Genomic DNA, 16592 nt, shown 5'->3' with positions numbered 1-16592 from the left:
GGCTATTTTGGATCATTGGTTTAATCATACATCTGAGATGAGGAGAGCAGCCCCGTTTGCCTCCTGGGGATCTGGCGTTCGGTTTCCCGCAGGCGTCCGTGCCCTCCGTGCGCGGTGCCTGGTGTCCCGCGCCTGCCTCGGCTGCCGGGACGGGTTGTGTTGTGGATCTGCCAGCTTGAGAGACCCTGATCTTGTGCTTCCTTCTGGTCGGTTCCTAATGAGCCTCATCCCCGGGGGGGGCTCGTGGGAGAGCCTCTGCCCACCACGGCTCGTCCCCTTGTAGCTTGAGAACTTGCTGATGGCGAGCCAAGAGGCCAAGGTGAGTGCTGTGGTAGTGAACCGAAGCTAACGTAGACCTTCAGCAAGGTCAACCTGGCCTTCACCAGCAAGCTGCCGGCCCACGGCTCACCGGGTACAGCCATCTGTCCTGGGATGAGTGAGTGGTGGAGTTTTTTGGTGGCAGGGGAGGGGGCTATCGGGGCGGCCCCCTGTGAGAAGCTTCTCGAAGCTCCCCCAGCTCCACGTCAGCTCCACTTCTGTTTGGGAAATTGAGCCCATCAGCTGCGCCTCTGCGATAATGTATTTAAGAAGGGACATGGTGACGGGCAGTCAGACTTGTGAGGAGGAGTCGCTGCAGCTGCATGAACACCAAGGTCAGTGGAGGAACGGAGGAAGAAAGGAGGGGGGAGGTGTGCCAGAGCAGAGACCCCCCTGTATCCTGTGGTGAGACGGCAGGGCAGCCCCCCCCTGCCACCCATGGAGATCTACGGTGGAGCAGACATTGATTTACGGCCTGTGGCTCCTGCTTGCCTGATCAAGGTGCTGTGCCCGAAGAAGGCCGGGGTCTCATGGGAAAAGGCAGTCCCCCTGCTGTAATTCACTGCTGGGAGGATTGCAGCATGCGGGGGAGTCCCAAGCTCATTTCAACGTCTGCTTACTAGCTAGAACCCACAAAATCCCTTTTGCGGTGGATTTGTGGCCTCCAACGTAGGTTCTGCGGGGTGGGCTGCAGACCTGTCCACCACGCCGCGCTCCACTCGACGCGATGCTCAGAAACTCCGGCTATTTCACCGGAAAACGGGGGGTTTTGTTGTCACCGGAGTGTCTGAGAGCCCTGCTTTCCCCCCTCGCTGCGGCAAAAAGGGTGGCTGATAAATTCCGTGCTATTGAATGGGGTGGAGGGGGGGGGGGACGGACGACAGGAAGGCTCGTTATCTCCCTCTTGTCTTGATTCAGCTTCCGCTGCTGCTAATTAGAGCGGATGCCATGGGAGCAGCTTTTCTGAGAGAGGAGGAGTTCGCGGTGCTCGGGCAGTGAACGTGGGAGATATTTCACGTAGAGATTTGGTGTTGCGGTTCGGAAGCTAAAAGTGGTCTGATAGCGCCGTCCAGAGACGAGGGATTGGACAATCCCTGAACATTGTAGCCTTCTCCTTTCACTTAGAAAAAAAATACAAATTTCAAGAAAATAGTATTTTGGCAGGGTGGCTTTTCCTTGCCTTGGTCACAGGTATCAATACTTCGGTAATATTTCAGTCGGAGAGTTAAATCATCGCATGTGGAGGAGCCTTGTGAGGCTTTGGACACCTTTCAAACCAAACTTTGCAGTCAGCAGAGATGGGCTGAAGGTTGGGCTTCAGCCTCCCCGTTGCTCTGAATTTCCCTCGACAAGACCGAGCCTGATGTTTGGCTTCCAGGACCCCCCCATGGCTCATGTTGCACCCGTCAGATGCTCCTCAGGGGTCTCACCGCCGGTATTTAGCAGGAGACAGAAAACAGAAGTTTTTCTGTGACGCCAGCTCGTTGGTGGTGACGCTGCACCTTCTCCGTGGTTCCTCCAAAGGCCGAGTCCTGAATCATCCTGGGAAGAGGTTGGCAGGTCGTGGAGCTGGTCTCGGGCTCCACGGCTCCGTCAGCCCCCCCCACCACCCCACTGGGGGGACGTCTGGTGTCCATGAGCGCAGGCAGCGAGATCAGTCCGCCTCCTCCCGGTCCCGACGAGGGTAAAAACCGTTCAAATTGCAGTTCCCTTCGGTTTTTCGCCGTCGGAGAGACGCGCCAGCCCGGCCCAACCAAAGCTAAAGGAGGATGAGAGAGGGAAACCCGCGGGGGGCAGTGAGTGAAGGCAAGGAGGAAAAGGAGAAGCCTGGAGGATGAAAAAACACACAATAACACAAGCCCGTGGGTGCTCCCTGCTGTGCCAACCTGGTTTTACACCGGCTTTGGGTACCGGGCGCAGCCTAACCAGGAGAGCTCAGCCCAAGCCGTGGCTCAGCTCTCTCCTGCCCCATCCAGACCATTTCTAGGACACGACCCGGTCTGGATTTGAGCACAGAAACCTTCCTTTCAGTCTGGATTTGAGCACAGAAACCTTCCTTTCACCAGCGTTGAACCAGTTTAGCATCACCAAGATCCGCGGAGGAAGCTTGAGCCCCGCGCTCACGCTTCTCTCCGAATTTTTATTGTATTGCCCGAACGATGCAGACTTCATCTCGCCCACGCTGGTTTCTGTAGGAATGGGTTCTGACCGTTATCCGCAGGTTTCTTAAAAAACTAAGTCCAAGGAGGGTGTGGGATTTCCAGGCCTGTAGGTAAAGGTGGGAAGAGCGATTTGCAAGTGCTGAAGGAGGGTTGGAGAGACCAGGGCAGGTTGCAGGGACACCTGCAGGGACCCCCGATCTCATACAAGCTGTAAGCAACGAGCGCCTGAGCAGGAGTTTAAAATTTCAGGTACAGTCTAAGCTCTGGGATGTTTATATGTGCTGTAAGAGCGTGATGCTGTACGTACAGATTCTGGGGAATGGCAATACTTGCAGACGAAGAGCAGTGAAGCCTTAGGGATGGGGGACTGCAGCCTGTCTTCTTATCCCCTAATTCAGTTATAAATTCTTCAGCCTGTCTTCTTATCCCCTAATTCGGTTATAAATTCTTCAGCCTGTCTTCTTATCCCCTAATTTAGTTATAAATTAGTAAAAAGTCGAGTTTTCTGGTGGCTTTTGCACGTTGTCAGAGGCTGGATGGCTGTCCTGAGGACGGTTTCCTAGCTGGAAAATTTAGGAGGGGTTCATCGGTCTGAAGCCCGGACAAGTTCTAGGCTCGGTGTGGAGATCAGGCAGGCTCTCGCCCGGCCGCCCACCTTTGCCTGCGTTTGCAGGGAGTTTTTTGCGTCGCCGGCAGCGTGCCAGGGACGGGGAGGTTTTCTGCCGTGGGCTCATCGCTGAGCCCCGGGCTTTGTCGGGGCCGCCCGTCCCTGGCTGTGCCGGTGGTACCCAGCAGGGTGGGGGGGGGGGCCGGGCTGGGCTGCATCCCTCATCCCCATCCCCGCCGGATTGCAGTCGGTCCAGTCGAGCACCGGCCGGGGGATCTTAAAAGTCACGGGGAGGGTGGCGAAAAAGTCACGGGGAGGAGATGCGCCCGGCTCCCGCGGCCGGGGGAGGAAGGTGAGGAAGAGCGAGGGCACGGGGACGGCGGGAAGAGCTGGGGAGGGGGGGGGCGGGGGGGGGTGGGGGGGACACGGCACGAGGACCCGGCTGCATCGCGGGGCGGTGGGGGGGTGCCCGGGGATCCTGTGCTTTTCCAGGGGCTGCAAGCTCCGATGCGTTCGCAGGACATTGGAAAGCAAAATATTGGAATTAATCGTTTGAATTAAGGGCTTTTCCCTTCCCCCCCCACCCCAAGAGGAGAAAACCCATTTAATCCTAGAGCTAAATTATAGCCTTCATCTGCAAAGTCCGAATGATGCCAGGACAAGCAAATGTAACTAGAAAAAATGTGTGTATTTAGGTAGGTTTTGTCAATATTCTTGCTTTTAAATCTCCTTTGGAGAAGCGTCGCGGTATCATTCATTTAAAAGCCAGAACAGTGCTGTTAAAATAATTGCACTTAAGCCCAGCTGCGACCTGTGCTTTCATTTCCTCAGCCCTGCTTTGACTTAATGTAGCTGCCAATCAACTACGTTAAAGGCATCGCGGTAGAAATGACTAACGTAAAAGATAATTTGGGCTGTCATGACTGTTTTTAAAGTAAATAGAGCTGTGGACAGTCTCAATTATTGCAGGCATCAAAATAATTCTATTTAAGTGTCAGGGATGGTGTCTGCCTGCCTGCAGCAGAGAGGCGGTGCGGGCTGGGGATTGCTTCTGTCTCTCCAGCAAAAGCAACTGGAAGCAAAGCAAGTCCCGGGCGAGGGAGCTGGGGAGCGTGCAAGGGGCGTGCAAGGGGCGTGCAAGGGGTGTGCGAGGGGCGTGCGAGGAGCGTGCAGAGCCCAGCAGCCTGGCGCCGGAGATTTCTCCTCTCGCCTCTCTCCTTGACTTTCCCAAGGCTGCAACAAGATCGGGGAGGGGTTGTTTGAGCAGGCAGGGAGATTCAAGTTGCTGGAGCGCATTGGAAAAAAAAACCTCCCCTGAATAAATGCAGTGTTTCAGTCCACGGAAATGATGCAAATTTGCAAAGAAATTGATTTCACTGATAGGAGATTAGAGGGATTTGGGAAGTAGTTTGTCATGGAAATGTACTCAAGAGTCGTAAGTAAAATCTTGCCTTCCCCACGAGGAGAATATAGCAAAGGGAACCCGGTGCCAAGCCGGAGATAACAGAAATACTTTGAATTTCTGGAGGAGCTCCCGCTCCAGGAGTGTGGCAAGCCCCGGCGGGGCTCGCTCTCCTCTCTAGCAGCATCGCTTTTCATTTCTTGGAGCAACTGAGCTGCTCGTGGGCACAACGGCTGCAGGGACTGAGCAGCAAAAAAGCCTTTTGCAATGTTCCTTTTGCAGGCAGAAAATTCAGGTTGGTCCGTAGCGATGCTTTCTAGTGTTCAGCAATAACCCGGGGCAGTATGATGGAGCTTTCGGGTTTATTGGTTGCTGCTACTTCATATTTTGATGGAAAGCTCTACCTTGGCTCAGTGATTTGATGGGCAGGGCTGCTTTGCAGGGATTTTTCTTCGTATCCGCCGTTGCCAGCTGCAGGCTGCTGTCTGAGATATTAATGCAAGATGCAAATCCAGGAATTAAGAGGTACTTTCACCGGGTTCGAGTTAAAAACACCTGGCCTTGGGCTGGATTCCTGTCTGTGTGGGGATGGTAGACGAGCTGAAGCGCGGAGGTGTGCAGAGCATCACTCGGTGCTCATCTCACCCAGACCACCGATGTCACTCAAGTGTGTCGTGGTTTGGGCCTTGTTGGCAGCCAACCACAATGCAGCAGCTCTCCCTCCCTTCCCCTCCGGCAATGAGAAGGGACAGAGAGCCAGGCTTGGGGTTCAAGATAGGACTGGGATGGGGGAAAATCCCCCTTTATGATCACAAGCAAAAGGCAGACTCGTTAGGGGAAGAAAAAAAAGAACATACATTTATTACAGATACTAACAACACATAACAGAGTAAGACGGTGAGAAGCATTGGCACATCTTGAGAACACCTTCCCCCCACCCCTCCCTTCTTCCCGGGCTCAGCTCTGCTCCCGATATCTCTACCTCCTCCCCCAGTGGCACAGGGGCAGGGAATGGGGGGTGCAGTCAGTGCTGCCACTTCCTTCATGTTCGGTGAAGGGAGTATCCGAAACTTGGTCCTCCTGCTCCATTGTGGTCCCCCTCTCACAGGAGACAGTCCTCCACAAACTTTCTCCGACTCGAATTCCTCCCATGGGCCGCAGCGTTCCCCACACTGCTTTGTCATGGGTCACTAACTTCCTCCAGCTGGATTCTCTCCCACGGCTGCAGCCCTTCCTGAGCTGCTCCGGTGTGGGACTCCCCCGCATGCTGCAATCCTCCCAGCACTGAATTACAGCAGCGGGGCTGCCTTTTCCCATGAGACCCCGGCCTTCTTCGGGCACAGCACCTTGATCAGGAAAGCAGGAGCCACAGGCCATAAATCAGTGTCTGCTTCTCCGTAGATCTTCATGGGTGGCGGGGGGGGGGCCACCCTGCCGTCTCACCACAGGATACAGGGGGGTCTCTGCTCCGGCACACCTCCCCCCTCCTTTCTTCCTCCGTTCCTCCACTGACCTTGGTGTTCATGCAGCTGCAGCGACTCCTCCTCACAAGTCCCTCTGCCCGTCACCGCGTCCCTTCTTAAATACGTTATCGCGAGGCGCAGCCGATTGGCTCAATTTCCCAAACAGAAGTGGAGCTGACGTGGATCTGGGGGAGCTTCGAGAAGCTTCTCACAGGGGTCCGCCCCAACAGCCCCCTCCCCTGCCACCAAAAACCTCCACCACTCACTCAACCCAGGACAAGGTGGTGGTGGGGCGACACCACCTTTCAGGGTGTCAGGAGATGTCCCGCCAGCTTTCCGTGGTTTTGCCTCCTTACCCAGGCGCTGGTCTTCTCTCCTTTTAGCTGGAGAGACGGGGAAGCACCAGCGGGTTGATCTCCCGCAGCTTTGGAGGTATCTTGCTCTTTTGCAGATAACTCTGCCGACGGAGAACAGCCGCTCATCCCCATCATCCTCTGGCCTTTGCAGCCCCGCCGGTGTCACCTCGGTGCTTCTGTGCGTCCTGCTCTTTCTAACTGTAGCAATTGCCGGAGTCGGGAGGAGGCACGGCTTGGTGACACCAAGGTGACACGCTTGTGCCGCTCCAGTGCCGTGGTTTGGCCGAACGTCGTCGGGGCCACGTGTCACAGGGGCTTCCCAAGGCGGCTGATATTTTCCGGGCGATGGCTGTTGGTCGCTCCTTGGCAGCCATTTGGCAATGACAGCCTTCAGTGACTCCTTCTGCCCCACGGGGAGTTCGTACGTAAAAGCAAGCAAGAGCTTCAGCTTCACCTCCAAAACCAAAGCACCCGTGGACATGGCTGGAGTTTCAATTACTTGTCTGTGTGTGGTGGAAAAATGCGGGGAAAGGAGTATCAGAGAGGGGAGAGGTAACCAGGGCTTGGGCTCTCAGGTGGCTCTGGTGCAGGCAGTGAAGATCGTGGCTCCCAGTCACCCACCCATGAGGTTCGGGGGACCCCAGGGAGGCACCTGGAGTCTCCTCTTCCTCTGCGATGGGCTGCAAATCACTAACGAGCTAGTACGGTCTCATCCCAGGTTAGAGAATTAATCGGGGAAACCCGTTTCTGAGCAGTAGTGAGAGGTGGGTGCTGATGCTTGTGGCTTGCGGTTGCACTCGAGACCCAAACCAATTTCTTTACCCACTGCAGAGAAGGAGCTAGCTACTAGGAGAACAATTTGCCCGGTCCCATCCCACCACGAGTTCCACGATGTTGCTTATCCTTCCCTCGTGCGACAAGTGTTGCCGCTGAAGGCAAAGGGGGGGGTTGCGACGAGACGCCGAGAGGAGCTGTGAGATTTGGCCTAGGGTTGCAAAGTGCTTGGAGATGCCTGTGGGCAGTGTCCTCCGCTCCCAGGGGACGAGTCTGGCACGGACGTGGGTTAGTTGGGTGTCACCCGGTGGGTGGTGGCGCAAGGTCCAGCCCGTGGGATGCAGAGAACGCGATGATAATTTCCACCGCGCCGGGTACGCCGCTGTGACCGTGCCGAAGCTGGAGCGTGAAAGGGGTGGTGGATACTGACCCCACGTCAACGAGCAGAAGATACGGTCCATCACTTGGCGACGCAAAGAGCTTCTCCTGTGGGTCGTGAACGTTGCTTGCAAAGGATTAAGAAGCCCGAAGGCAGCTGGTGCTCACGGCAGGACCCCCGGCACCAGCAGCTCCGGGTGGGACACGCTGCCTGGCTCTGCTGGCAATCCTCACTGGTTCTTTTGCTTTCTTGCCTCGAAAGCTTTGGGATCTGTATGTGAAAAACAGCTTGTTAATGAAGATTAATGACTTCACTTGGCCAGAGGAGGAAAAACAGAAGAAGCAGGGAGCGGCTGAGGGCTCACGGAGCCCTTTTAGGGGAGGAGACCCCCACAGAAGCTGCGTCCTGCAGCAAAGGAGTTGGTGTGTAAACCTGAATTAACAAATAGACTCTCGGTAGAATTTGCCATTCTACTTCAATCTCAAAAAAGGCATTTCAGTCACTGTAGCCATCAGAAGCACGTGCGTTCCTGCACTCCCTGCCCACAGCAGCAGAGAAGTGGGGTTTTTTTTTCCCTTTGTTCACATGAAGAATGAAACCGAGTTCTGCCTCGTTGGGTTTTGGGGGGTTTGGGGTGATTGTAGGAAGAGCCAAGAGCTTCTGCAGACAACGTGCCCCGCTGCAGTCGCTCCAGAGTGGGGTGCCAACACCTCCTTGGGTCTCTGCCTTTATATTTACAGGGTCCAGTAGATCCTCGGCAGTGAACAACGGCGTCTGCGTGCATTAACCATTGGAGCAGCCACACGATGTATCCCGGAGCTGGTGCTCTGCCTCGGCCGCTCTGCCCCGCTTCCTCCCCAAAAGTCCCAGCTGATGCCAGGTTGGCCAAGACCCTTGGCCAAGACCCTTGCACGTGGTCCAGGCAGGAAAAGCAATGTGTGCAGGAGCAGAGCACGAGCCTGCTTTCCATTGGCAGTCGCTGCAAATCAAGCTGGCACGGTTTTAGCTTTGGTAGTCCGAAGGCTAAAGAAACTGGATCTGATAAAAGCCAAGTGCGGGGACTGAGAGAAGGTGCCTGAGATGTTCCAAAACACAGAGTCCGCCTGCCAGTTGCATATATGCTTATGTTTAATGGGAAAGCCGGCACTGAAAGCATCAAAAAGCCTGTGAGGGACCCAGGACCGGTGCCCCACAGCCCCTGTGGGATGAGCAGGAGTGTCGCGACCCGGCAGCTCCGCCGCGTTGCTCCAGGTCTGATTTCCCCGGTTCCTGCCCAGCCTCGGTCCAGTTCTTCACCTCTCCTCCTTCTAGCTTGCCATCCTCAAGATGCAAGTCCCCATCTGTCGTGGTGGCTGCTTGACCGTGGTCCTGACCCGTGGTGTGAGCCGGCGGGGAGGTGACAAGGATGCGCTGGGTACCGCAGGGTGGGTTCAGCAGCCAGCGTCACCCTTGCACGAGCACCTTGGGCTTCCCAACCTGAAAACCAAACCTTGAGCTCGCTGGTTTGGGTGGCAGGAGCAGGACGATGTCCGTGGAGACAGCCTGCACCCAGGAGTGGTTGCTGAAGAATATTAAGGGCAGGCCAGCGACCCAGATCGTAATTGCTGCCGCTAGTAATCACAGTGGAAATAAAAGAGTGTCCTGGGCGGTCGGAAAATTGGTGAAGGGAGAGGAAACCTCAGTTAACATCCCTGTGGCAGTGGGACGGTGATTCATTGCTGGTGGGTTCAATGCCCGCTGGCATCGCGCTGCCTCCGGACTCGCTGCCCCCAGCGCTGGTGGGAAACCTGCCTGCGAATGGTGGAGCAGGAAGGGGGTGAAATCGGTCCTTGGTGATCTCTGGAGCCGATCCATCTTCTCACCTCACTCTCTGGTTTAACTTGTCGATGCTGGGCGATACAGCCAAGTGTTTCTTGCCGTTTCTGACCCAGCAAGGCTTCCCCTCATCACCTTTCCCCGATTGTGCTGCTCATGCCGCGGTCCTACGGTTTTGGAGGGAGTTTGGGGGTTCTGGAAGGGCTCGGTGAGTGGTTGAGCTCCAACCACCAGTCAGGAGGGACCCAAACTCATGCAGGTAGTTGATGGCAAGAAGCTGGCAGGAGGCTCAAGTCCTCAGGACCTCGAGAGGCTGCTACAGAAGGGGAAGGAAGAAATTGTTCCTCATATCCCCTGGAGTGAGGACAAAGTCGTGGGCAAGCAACAAGCAGGGTGCCGGGAGATGGTGGAGCCTCATGTAGGGAGATATTTATATGTGCCTCTTTGTGGGCATTCTTCTGCAAAACTGGACTCACTCCACCTTTTTCTGAAGGACAGGAAGGACTAGTGTCTGTGAAAAAAATAACTGAGAATGAGAGAGGAATGAACTGGGAGAGCAGACGGTGCCTCCGGTATCTTCTGTGCCAGCGTGGGACTCGGTGAGGAATTGATAACACAATGTGCTTCCCCGTGCTTTGGAGGAAGCAGCAAACACCAGCTGAGATCCCTCCTGCACCGCGGGCGACGCTTTCAGCACCTCCAAAAAAACCACCTCTCCTCGTCCTCCTGAGCGTCCCCTGCCTGGACGGCGTCTCCCAAGGACTTGAAAAGTGGATTGAGCAGACGAAAAAAACCCTCCGTTAATCGGAGTGATCCATGTGGCACCCCACTGCGCCGGGTCAGACGGGGGCAGAAGAGCCTCTTCTTGCTGAACCCCCCAACCAGTGGCCATGCGATCTTTTGGACAAGGTGGAAAAGACTGGGGAGAACTGGGGTAGCCAAGAGGAAAACCAAAGTGTGGTCGTTAGTAGGTGGAAGTGGGAAAGACAGCGTGAGCTGGCGGCTCTGCTGCCCTCTTGAAGAAAGGAGGAACCATCTCCGACCCTCGGGATGCGATGCAGGAGATCTCGCTGTAGATAAACTTCCACAAAAGGTTGAATTCTTATTTAATGGGATAACTTGGCATAAGGAGAGCTGTCCCAAGCTCTCGGGTTCCACGAGACCCACCTAGAGTGGTGAGTGGTGAGAAGCGTGCGTGGGGCGAGACGTCAGGTGGGGTGTTTTGGCACCAGGACTGGAGCCAAGGCTGGTGGGTTGTTCAGCATGACCTCGGAGAGCTGTACTGGCCGTGGAGCGCCGGAAGACGGTGCATGTTGCCAAAAAGGATGGGAAGGCCCTCTTCTGGGCATCGACCTCCCTCATCTCTGGGATTTCATTCTGAAAAGAGGCTCCAGTGACCCGTAATCGATGAAAAAGCTGTGGGTCACCAGGTTGAAGAGATCCACCTGGAGTTGGCCGTAACCCAGAGTCTCTTCCCATCAAGTGCTGCGTGCGGACAGAAGCAGAAGCCTGAGCCAGCTCTTGGGCCCGCTCTTCGTGTCCCCCACTGGAGACGCCGTGGGTTGGGACAGCCCTGGAGCATAAACCTGAGCCAGGTGACAGGGTTGCAGCCAGTGGTGTCCAGCTCCCGCCCTTCCCAACGGACACATTTCCCAGCAATGGGCTCCACGGAGCAGAGCAGAAAGGTTGGTGTGTCCCCCCACCAGGTCACCCAACGTTTTGGGGGAGAACAAGGTGCAAACCACATCCGTGGTGTGCGTGCAGATTGGGGAGGGACGGGGATGGAAACATCTCTGCCCAGCTCCAACGTCACAACCTACTGCTGGGAGATCTGTTTCCTGGCTCTCGCCCAAGTGTATGAGGAAGTTATGAAATTATTTTCTCCTACTCGCCATCCGACAGCAGCACGCTGGCAAGGTGGTGGGCAGCGTCCCAAATAAAGTGATAGTTGCCTTTGAGGCTGGAGCAGCGTAGACATGTCTAAGGCTGGAACCCAAGCTTGGCTGAAGTTTTGCTCCTCTGAGCATTTGATACTTTATTTTGTGAGGAGGTGGTACCTTGAGACAGTGGGTTGGTCCGAGCCTTGATGTCCACCCTCTTGTAGAGGGGCAGTTTTTCCACAGTGGGTGATCTGCCAGCTCGGAGCTGCTCCAGGAGAAGTGGATTCATTTGAGAAGAGTTGAGTTGCTCCCCATCCCTTGGGCTTTCTTGCTCATCCCAGGACACTGAGCAGCCCTGAGGGGAAGGTTTGACCAGCCCAGATGGAGCCCAGCCATCCTTGCCCAGGTCGCACAGCAACCCAGACCTGAGGAGTTAATCCTGCAGGCCCAAAACAATCTTGAGATTATAATTATTTCTGGACGTGAATTATTAATAAAGAGTTAAAAAAAAAAAAAAAAATCTTTGATTCATTGCAAATTGCAATTAGGGTTGAAATGGAGAACCTGCAGACGTGCTGCCGGAGCATCGGTGACAGGAGACCCAGCTTTGCGGGATGCGTCATCATTTGGAGGAGACGTCACCCACCAGGACTGTCAAATGCCTTAACGAGAAGATGGACTTTGGGTAAAGGTGAAGGAGGTCTCCTCCTGGCTCAGGGTGAAGGCTCTGGGTTTTTTTCACTCGCGGATCTGTTGGTCTCCGCTGAGTCCTGCTCGGGTGAGCTCGTGGCGCGCTCGGCGCGTCGCCCAGCTGGGCTTTCGGCCCTGCTCGCGCCAGGACTGCCACAGAAGCTGCCTGTTGGGTGGCAATTTGGGGACGTTTGCTCACGTCTCAGAATTAAGAAGGTCCCTGTGGGCACTCGCTCGCACACGCACGTTGTGCGGACAAAAACGGGCCCCACCAGGCAGTCCCACCCCCGCCTCTCCCCCCCAGCTCTCCGATGCCGTGCGGGTTCGGGGTGTGCAGGCACGGCCTCGGCAAGTCACGCAACGGCACGGTGCTGTAGGGTGCTCCACGCTGAAAAACGTTCAGTGGGAGCGGGCAGAGCGTCATCGCGCGGCTTGCGAAGCGGCCGAGGGATGCCCCGAGGTTGAGAGTCAAGAAAAAGAAGCCGTGGGCGTCCGCCGCCACCCCTCCCGGCACCCTCGTGCCTCTCCGTGGGCATCACGCCCATCCTCACAGCCGTGCTGAGATGCTCATCCCATCCAGAGCTGGGGGGGTTTTTTGGGGTTTGGTGGTTTTTTTTTTTTTGGAGACGAACCTCCTGCGATGCTTGGGCTCCATCCCTTTGCAGTCCGAGGTGTCCGTGCGTCGCGCGGGGTTAGGCAGTTGGCTACGTTGTCCCTCCCCTCCCCATCCCGGCGCGTCCGTGCTCCACCTCGGTGCTGCCAGGGGTACAAGGCAACGGGGGGTTCGCGTTTTGTGGGGCTGAGACATCTCTGCGCGGGTCCGGGGTTGTGTTTTCAAAGTTTTTGCCTTCAACTTCTTTTTAAAGGATGCCTGGGATTATTATTTTTCTTCCCTCGTTTTAACATAACCCAGCTCCGTCTAGGGACCGGAGGAGGGCGTTAATCCCAGGCGGGGGCTGGATGAGGGCGGGGGGGGGTGTAGTTGAGTTAATCCTGGTGCTGTGAGGAACGGGAAGCAAGAAGAGGTGGGAGGGACGGGGCTGTGCGTGGGGCGGCTTCTCCTTCTCGCCCTGGGATGGGAGATCCCAGCAAGAGGCCAGCCCCAGGTTGGGACCACGGTGGGGTCGGTCCCCGATCCCCGCAAGGTCTGCGTTCCCAAACACCCATGAAACTGCCCCAAGGCGTGTCCCTAAGGGGTGCCTGCGCTCTCTCCTGCTCGCACCAAGGCACAAGTAGGGAGGGCTGACTCGGGGCCGTCCCCTAGAGATGTGCTCCAAGGGGTGTCATGGCTTTTTGGGGCTTGGCTTCCCAGCCCGCGCCGTCCTTCGTGCACCCTGAGGGTTGCTGAGGTCTGTGGGAGCCGGGGAGGGCCGCGGGCCGGCACCACTGTGTTTGGGATGGTGGCGATGCCCCGGTCTCCCCATCGCCAAGACGCTCTTCGCCTGATGGGAGAGGCTTGGGGTGCTCGGGGCACGTCCATCCTTTGGGCTCTGCGGGACGGGGGGCGTCTGTCCATCCGTGGGCAACGGTGGGGAGGGGAGGGGTGGGGTGGGGGGAAAGCTTTGCTCGCTGATGGCGGCGCTGTGTTTCTCCCCGCAGGACGTCGTCCCTGCGATGGAACGCCGGCACCAAGGAGCGGATGCTGATCAAGGTGACCGACCGCGAGCCCAGCTTCCTCATGCACCAAGGCAATGGCTACGCCCCCGAAAACCAACCGGGCACCCGTTCGCGGCGACCCTCGGGGGGCCAACAGTCGCCCAACCTACAAACCTTCGCCCCCGACACCGACAACTCCGTCTTCTTCCCGGAGAGGAAGCAGTCGCCCTTCTTGAAGAGGGCCGAGCACGTGGGCAGCTGCTCGCCGCTGCTCGGCCGGGGGGACTCGTTCTGCTCCCCCCTCCAAGCCCAGCACCGCAAGCACTCCAGCGAGTCGCAACCCTCCTCGCCCCGCTACGCCTACGAGCCCCCCCTCTACGAGGAACCCCCCATGGAGTACCAGGCTCCCATCTACGACGAACCCCCCGTGGACATGCAGTACGAAGCCAGCGGGAGCTACAAGGCGGGTTCGCCGCAGAAATCGCCCATCCGTAAACCTCACCCCTTCCTGCAGTCGCCCAAGCAAGGCTCCAACTCGCCCTACCAGCAGTTGGTGCTCACCAAACAGAAGTGTCCTGACCGCTTCATGAGCCTGGAGTACAGCCCCGCCGGCAAGGAGTATGTCAGGCAACTGGTCTACGTCGAGCAGTCGGGCTCCAGCCCCAAGATGAAGACGGGGTTGAGGCACAAATACTCCCCCAACCCCATCGGCGGCTCCTACTCGCTGCAGCACAGCCCCTGCCTGGTCCGGGACCAACGCTTGGAGATCAAATCAGGTGACTACAGCAGCATGGAGGGGCCCGACTTCTGCCCTGGCCCAACAAGTGGCCAGGTGGCCCAGGGCGAGGACTCCATGTCGTGGTCCAGCCAACAGGACACCTTGTCCTCCACCGGCTACTCGCCCTCCACCAGAAAGAGGAAAAGCCGAAAGCCTTCCCTATCTCACGACCCCAACGCCTCCTCCACGGACGGCTCGGGGGACCGGGAGGTGTTGGGTGAGCTGGGTGAGGAACGAGCCACCCCGGGACCCAACAGGTCACCGATGAACCGTACGGAGAGCAAGGCGGCGGAGGCGGAGGCGGCACGGGGCTTCCCCGAGCCCTTCCTGGCGCAGGCGCGCCTGGCTTGGGAAGCCCAGCAAGCCCACTACCACATGAAACAACGGAGCAGCTGGGATTCCCAAAAGGACGGTTCAGGCTATGAGAGTGACGGTGCCCTCCCCTTGCCCATGCCGGGTCCGGTGGTGCGAGCCTTCAGCGAGGACGAGGCGTTGGCGCAGCAGGAGAACAAGCACTGGAAGAGAAACACCTTCGAGAAGCTGGGCTTCCCCCAGATCCTGCTGGAGAAGAGCGTCTCCGTGCAGACCAACCTGGCCTCCCCCGAGCCCTACCTGCACCCGTCTCAGGTAACCCCCTCGGGGACGTCCTCGGCGTTGCGGGGCTTCACCGCCTGCCAACCCTCGCCCGCCCCGGGTGCCGCGCCGGGTTGGGCACGTGGCAGCGCGGCGGCCCCGCCACCCTCCTGGTTGAAGTTCCTTCTCCTCCTTCTAAGGCCGGTTTAAATCCCTGCCTCCGCCGCAGACCCAGCGGGATGGCCCGCGGGGTGATCCCGCGCTTCCACAGTCACCTCTGCGCCGTGGTAGCCTCAGCCCTGTGCCGCAGCTTCGGCCGCTGCTTCTCCTCTCTGTCTCGCTGCTGGTCGGTTGGAGGCAGCTCCCGCGCCCCGAGCACCCACCCAGCTCCCAGGGGAGCCCCGAGCGCCCGTCCCTGGCTGGTCCTGTGCGGTCTGGTCCCTCAAAGAAGGTGCTCCTTAAGCAAGCTGGTCCCTCAACGTTGGTCCTTAGCAAGCTGGTCACTCATATTTGGACCTCAGTAAGCTGGTCCCTCAAAGTTGGTCCTTAGCAAGCTGGTCCCTCATGTTTGGACCTCATCAAGCTGGTCCCTCATATTTGGTCCTTAGCAAGCTGGTCCCTCATATTTGGACCTCATCAAGCTGGTCCCTCATATTTGTACCTCATCAAGCTGGTCCCTCAAAGTTGGTCCTTAGCAAGCTGGTCCCTCATATTTGGACCTCAGTAAGCTGATCCCTCAAAGAAATTCCTCCTTAAGCAAGTTGGTCCCTCAACATTGGTCCTTAGCAAGCTGGTCCCTCATATTTGGACCTCATCAAGCTCGTCCCTCATATTTGGTCCTTAGCAAGCTGGTCCCTCATGTTTGGTCCTTAGCAAGCTGGTCGCTCATATTTGGACCTCAGTAAGCTGGTCCCTCAAAGTTGGTTCTTAGCAAGCTGGTCCCTCATGTTTGGACCTCATCAAGCTGGTCCCTCATATTTGGTCCTTAGCAAGCTGGTCCCTCATATTTGGACCTCATCAAGCTGGTCCCTCATATTTGGACCTCATCAAGCTGGTCCCTCAAAGTTGGTCCTTAGCAAGCTGGTCCCTCATATTTGGACCTCAGTAAGCTGGTCCCTCAAAGAAATTGCTCCTTAAGCAAGTTGGTCCCTCAACATTGGTCCTTAGCAAGCTGGTCCCTCATATTTGGACCTCATCAAGCTGGTCCCTCATATTTGGTCCTTAGCAAGCTGGTCCCTCATATTTGGTCCTTAGCAAGCTGGTCCCTCATATTTGGACCTCAGTAAGCTGATCCCTCAAAGAAATTGCTCCTTAAGCAAGCTGGTCCCTCAAAGTTGGTCCTTAGAAAGCTGGTCCCTCATATTTGGACCTCATCAAGCTCGTCCCTCATATTTGGTCCTTAGCAAGCTGGTCCCTCATGTTTGGACCTCATCAAGCTGGTCCCTCATATTTGGTCCTTAGCAAGCTGGTCCCTCATATTTGGACCTCATCAAGCTGGTCCCTCAAAGTTGGTCCTTAGCAAGCTGGTCCCTCATATTTGGACCTCAGTAAGCTGGTCCCTCAAAGAAATTGCTCCTTAAGCAAGTTGGTCCCTCAACATTGGTCCTTAGCAAGCTGGTCCCTCATATTTGGACCTCATCAAGCTGGTCCCTCATATTTGGGCCTCAGCAAGCTGGTCCCTCAAAGAAATTGCTCCTTAAGCAAGCTGATCCCTCAAAGTTGCTCCTTAAGCAAGCTGGTCCCTCAACGTTGGTCCTCAGCAAGCTGATCCCTCAAAGTTAGTCCTTAGCAAGCTGGTC

The 16592-nt window shown here is 56.7% G+C and overlaps 1 protein-coding gene across 5 annotated transcripts in view; it reads left to right on the top strand.

The window, feature by feature from the left end:
- The window catches only part of ARHGAP39 (Rho GTPase activating protein 39), a 162086-nt gene that overhangs the window by 127527 nt on the left and 17967 nt on the right, over positions 1-16592 (top strand). For 4 of the 5 annotated variants that reach the window (XM_042785782.1, XM_042785784.1, XM_042785785.1 and 1 more), the window contains one exon: positions 13446-14847. In XM_042785782.1, coding sequence (XP_042641716.1) covers positions 13446-14847 — 1402 coding nt within the window. Of the gene's footprint in view, positions 1-3386; positions 3440-13445; positions 14848-16592 lie in introns of those variants that run through there. The other variant, XM_042785786.1, reaches the window with a different exon arrangement.

Source organism: Tyto alba, unplaced genomic scaffold (genome assembly GCF_018691265.1).
Source record: "Tyto alba isolate M040663 unplaced genomic scaffold, T.alba_DEE_v4.0 Super-Scaffold_9, whole genome shotgun sequence".
Taxonomy (NCBI): domain Eukaryota; kingdom Metazoa; phylum Chordata; class Aves; order Strigiformes; family Tytonidae; genus Tyto; species Tyto alba.
The sequence above is the reverse complement of the archived record's forward strand: the minus strand, read 5'-3'. Positions and strand labels throughout refer to the sequence as shown.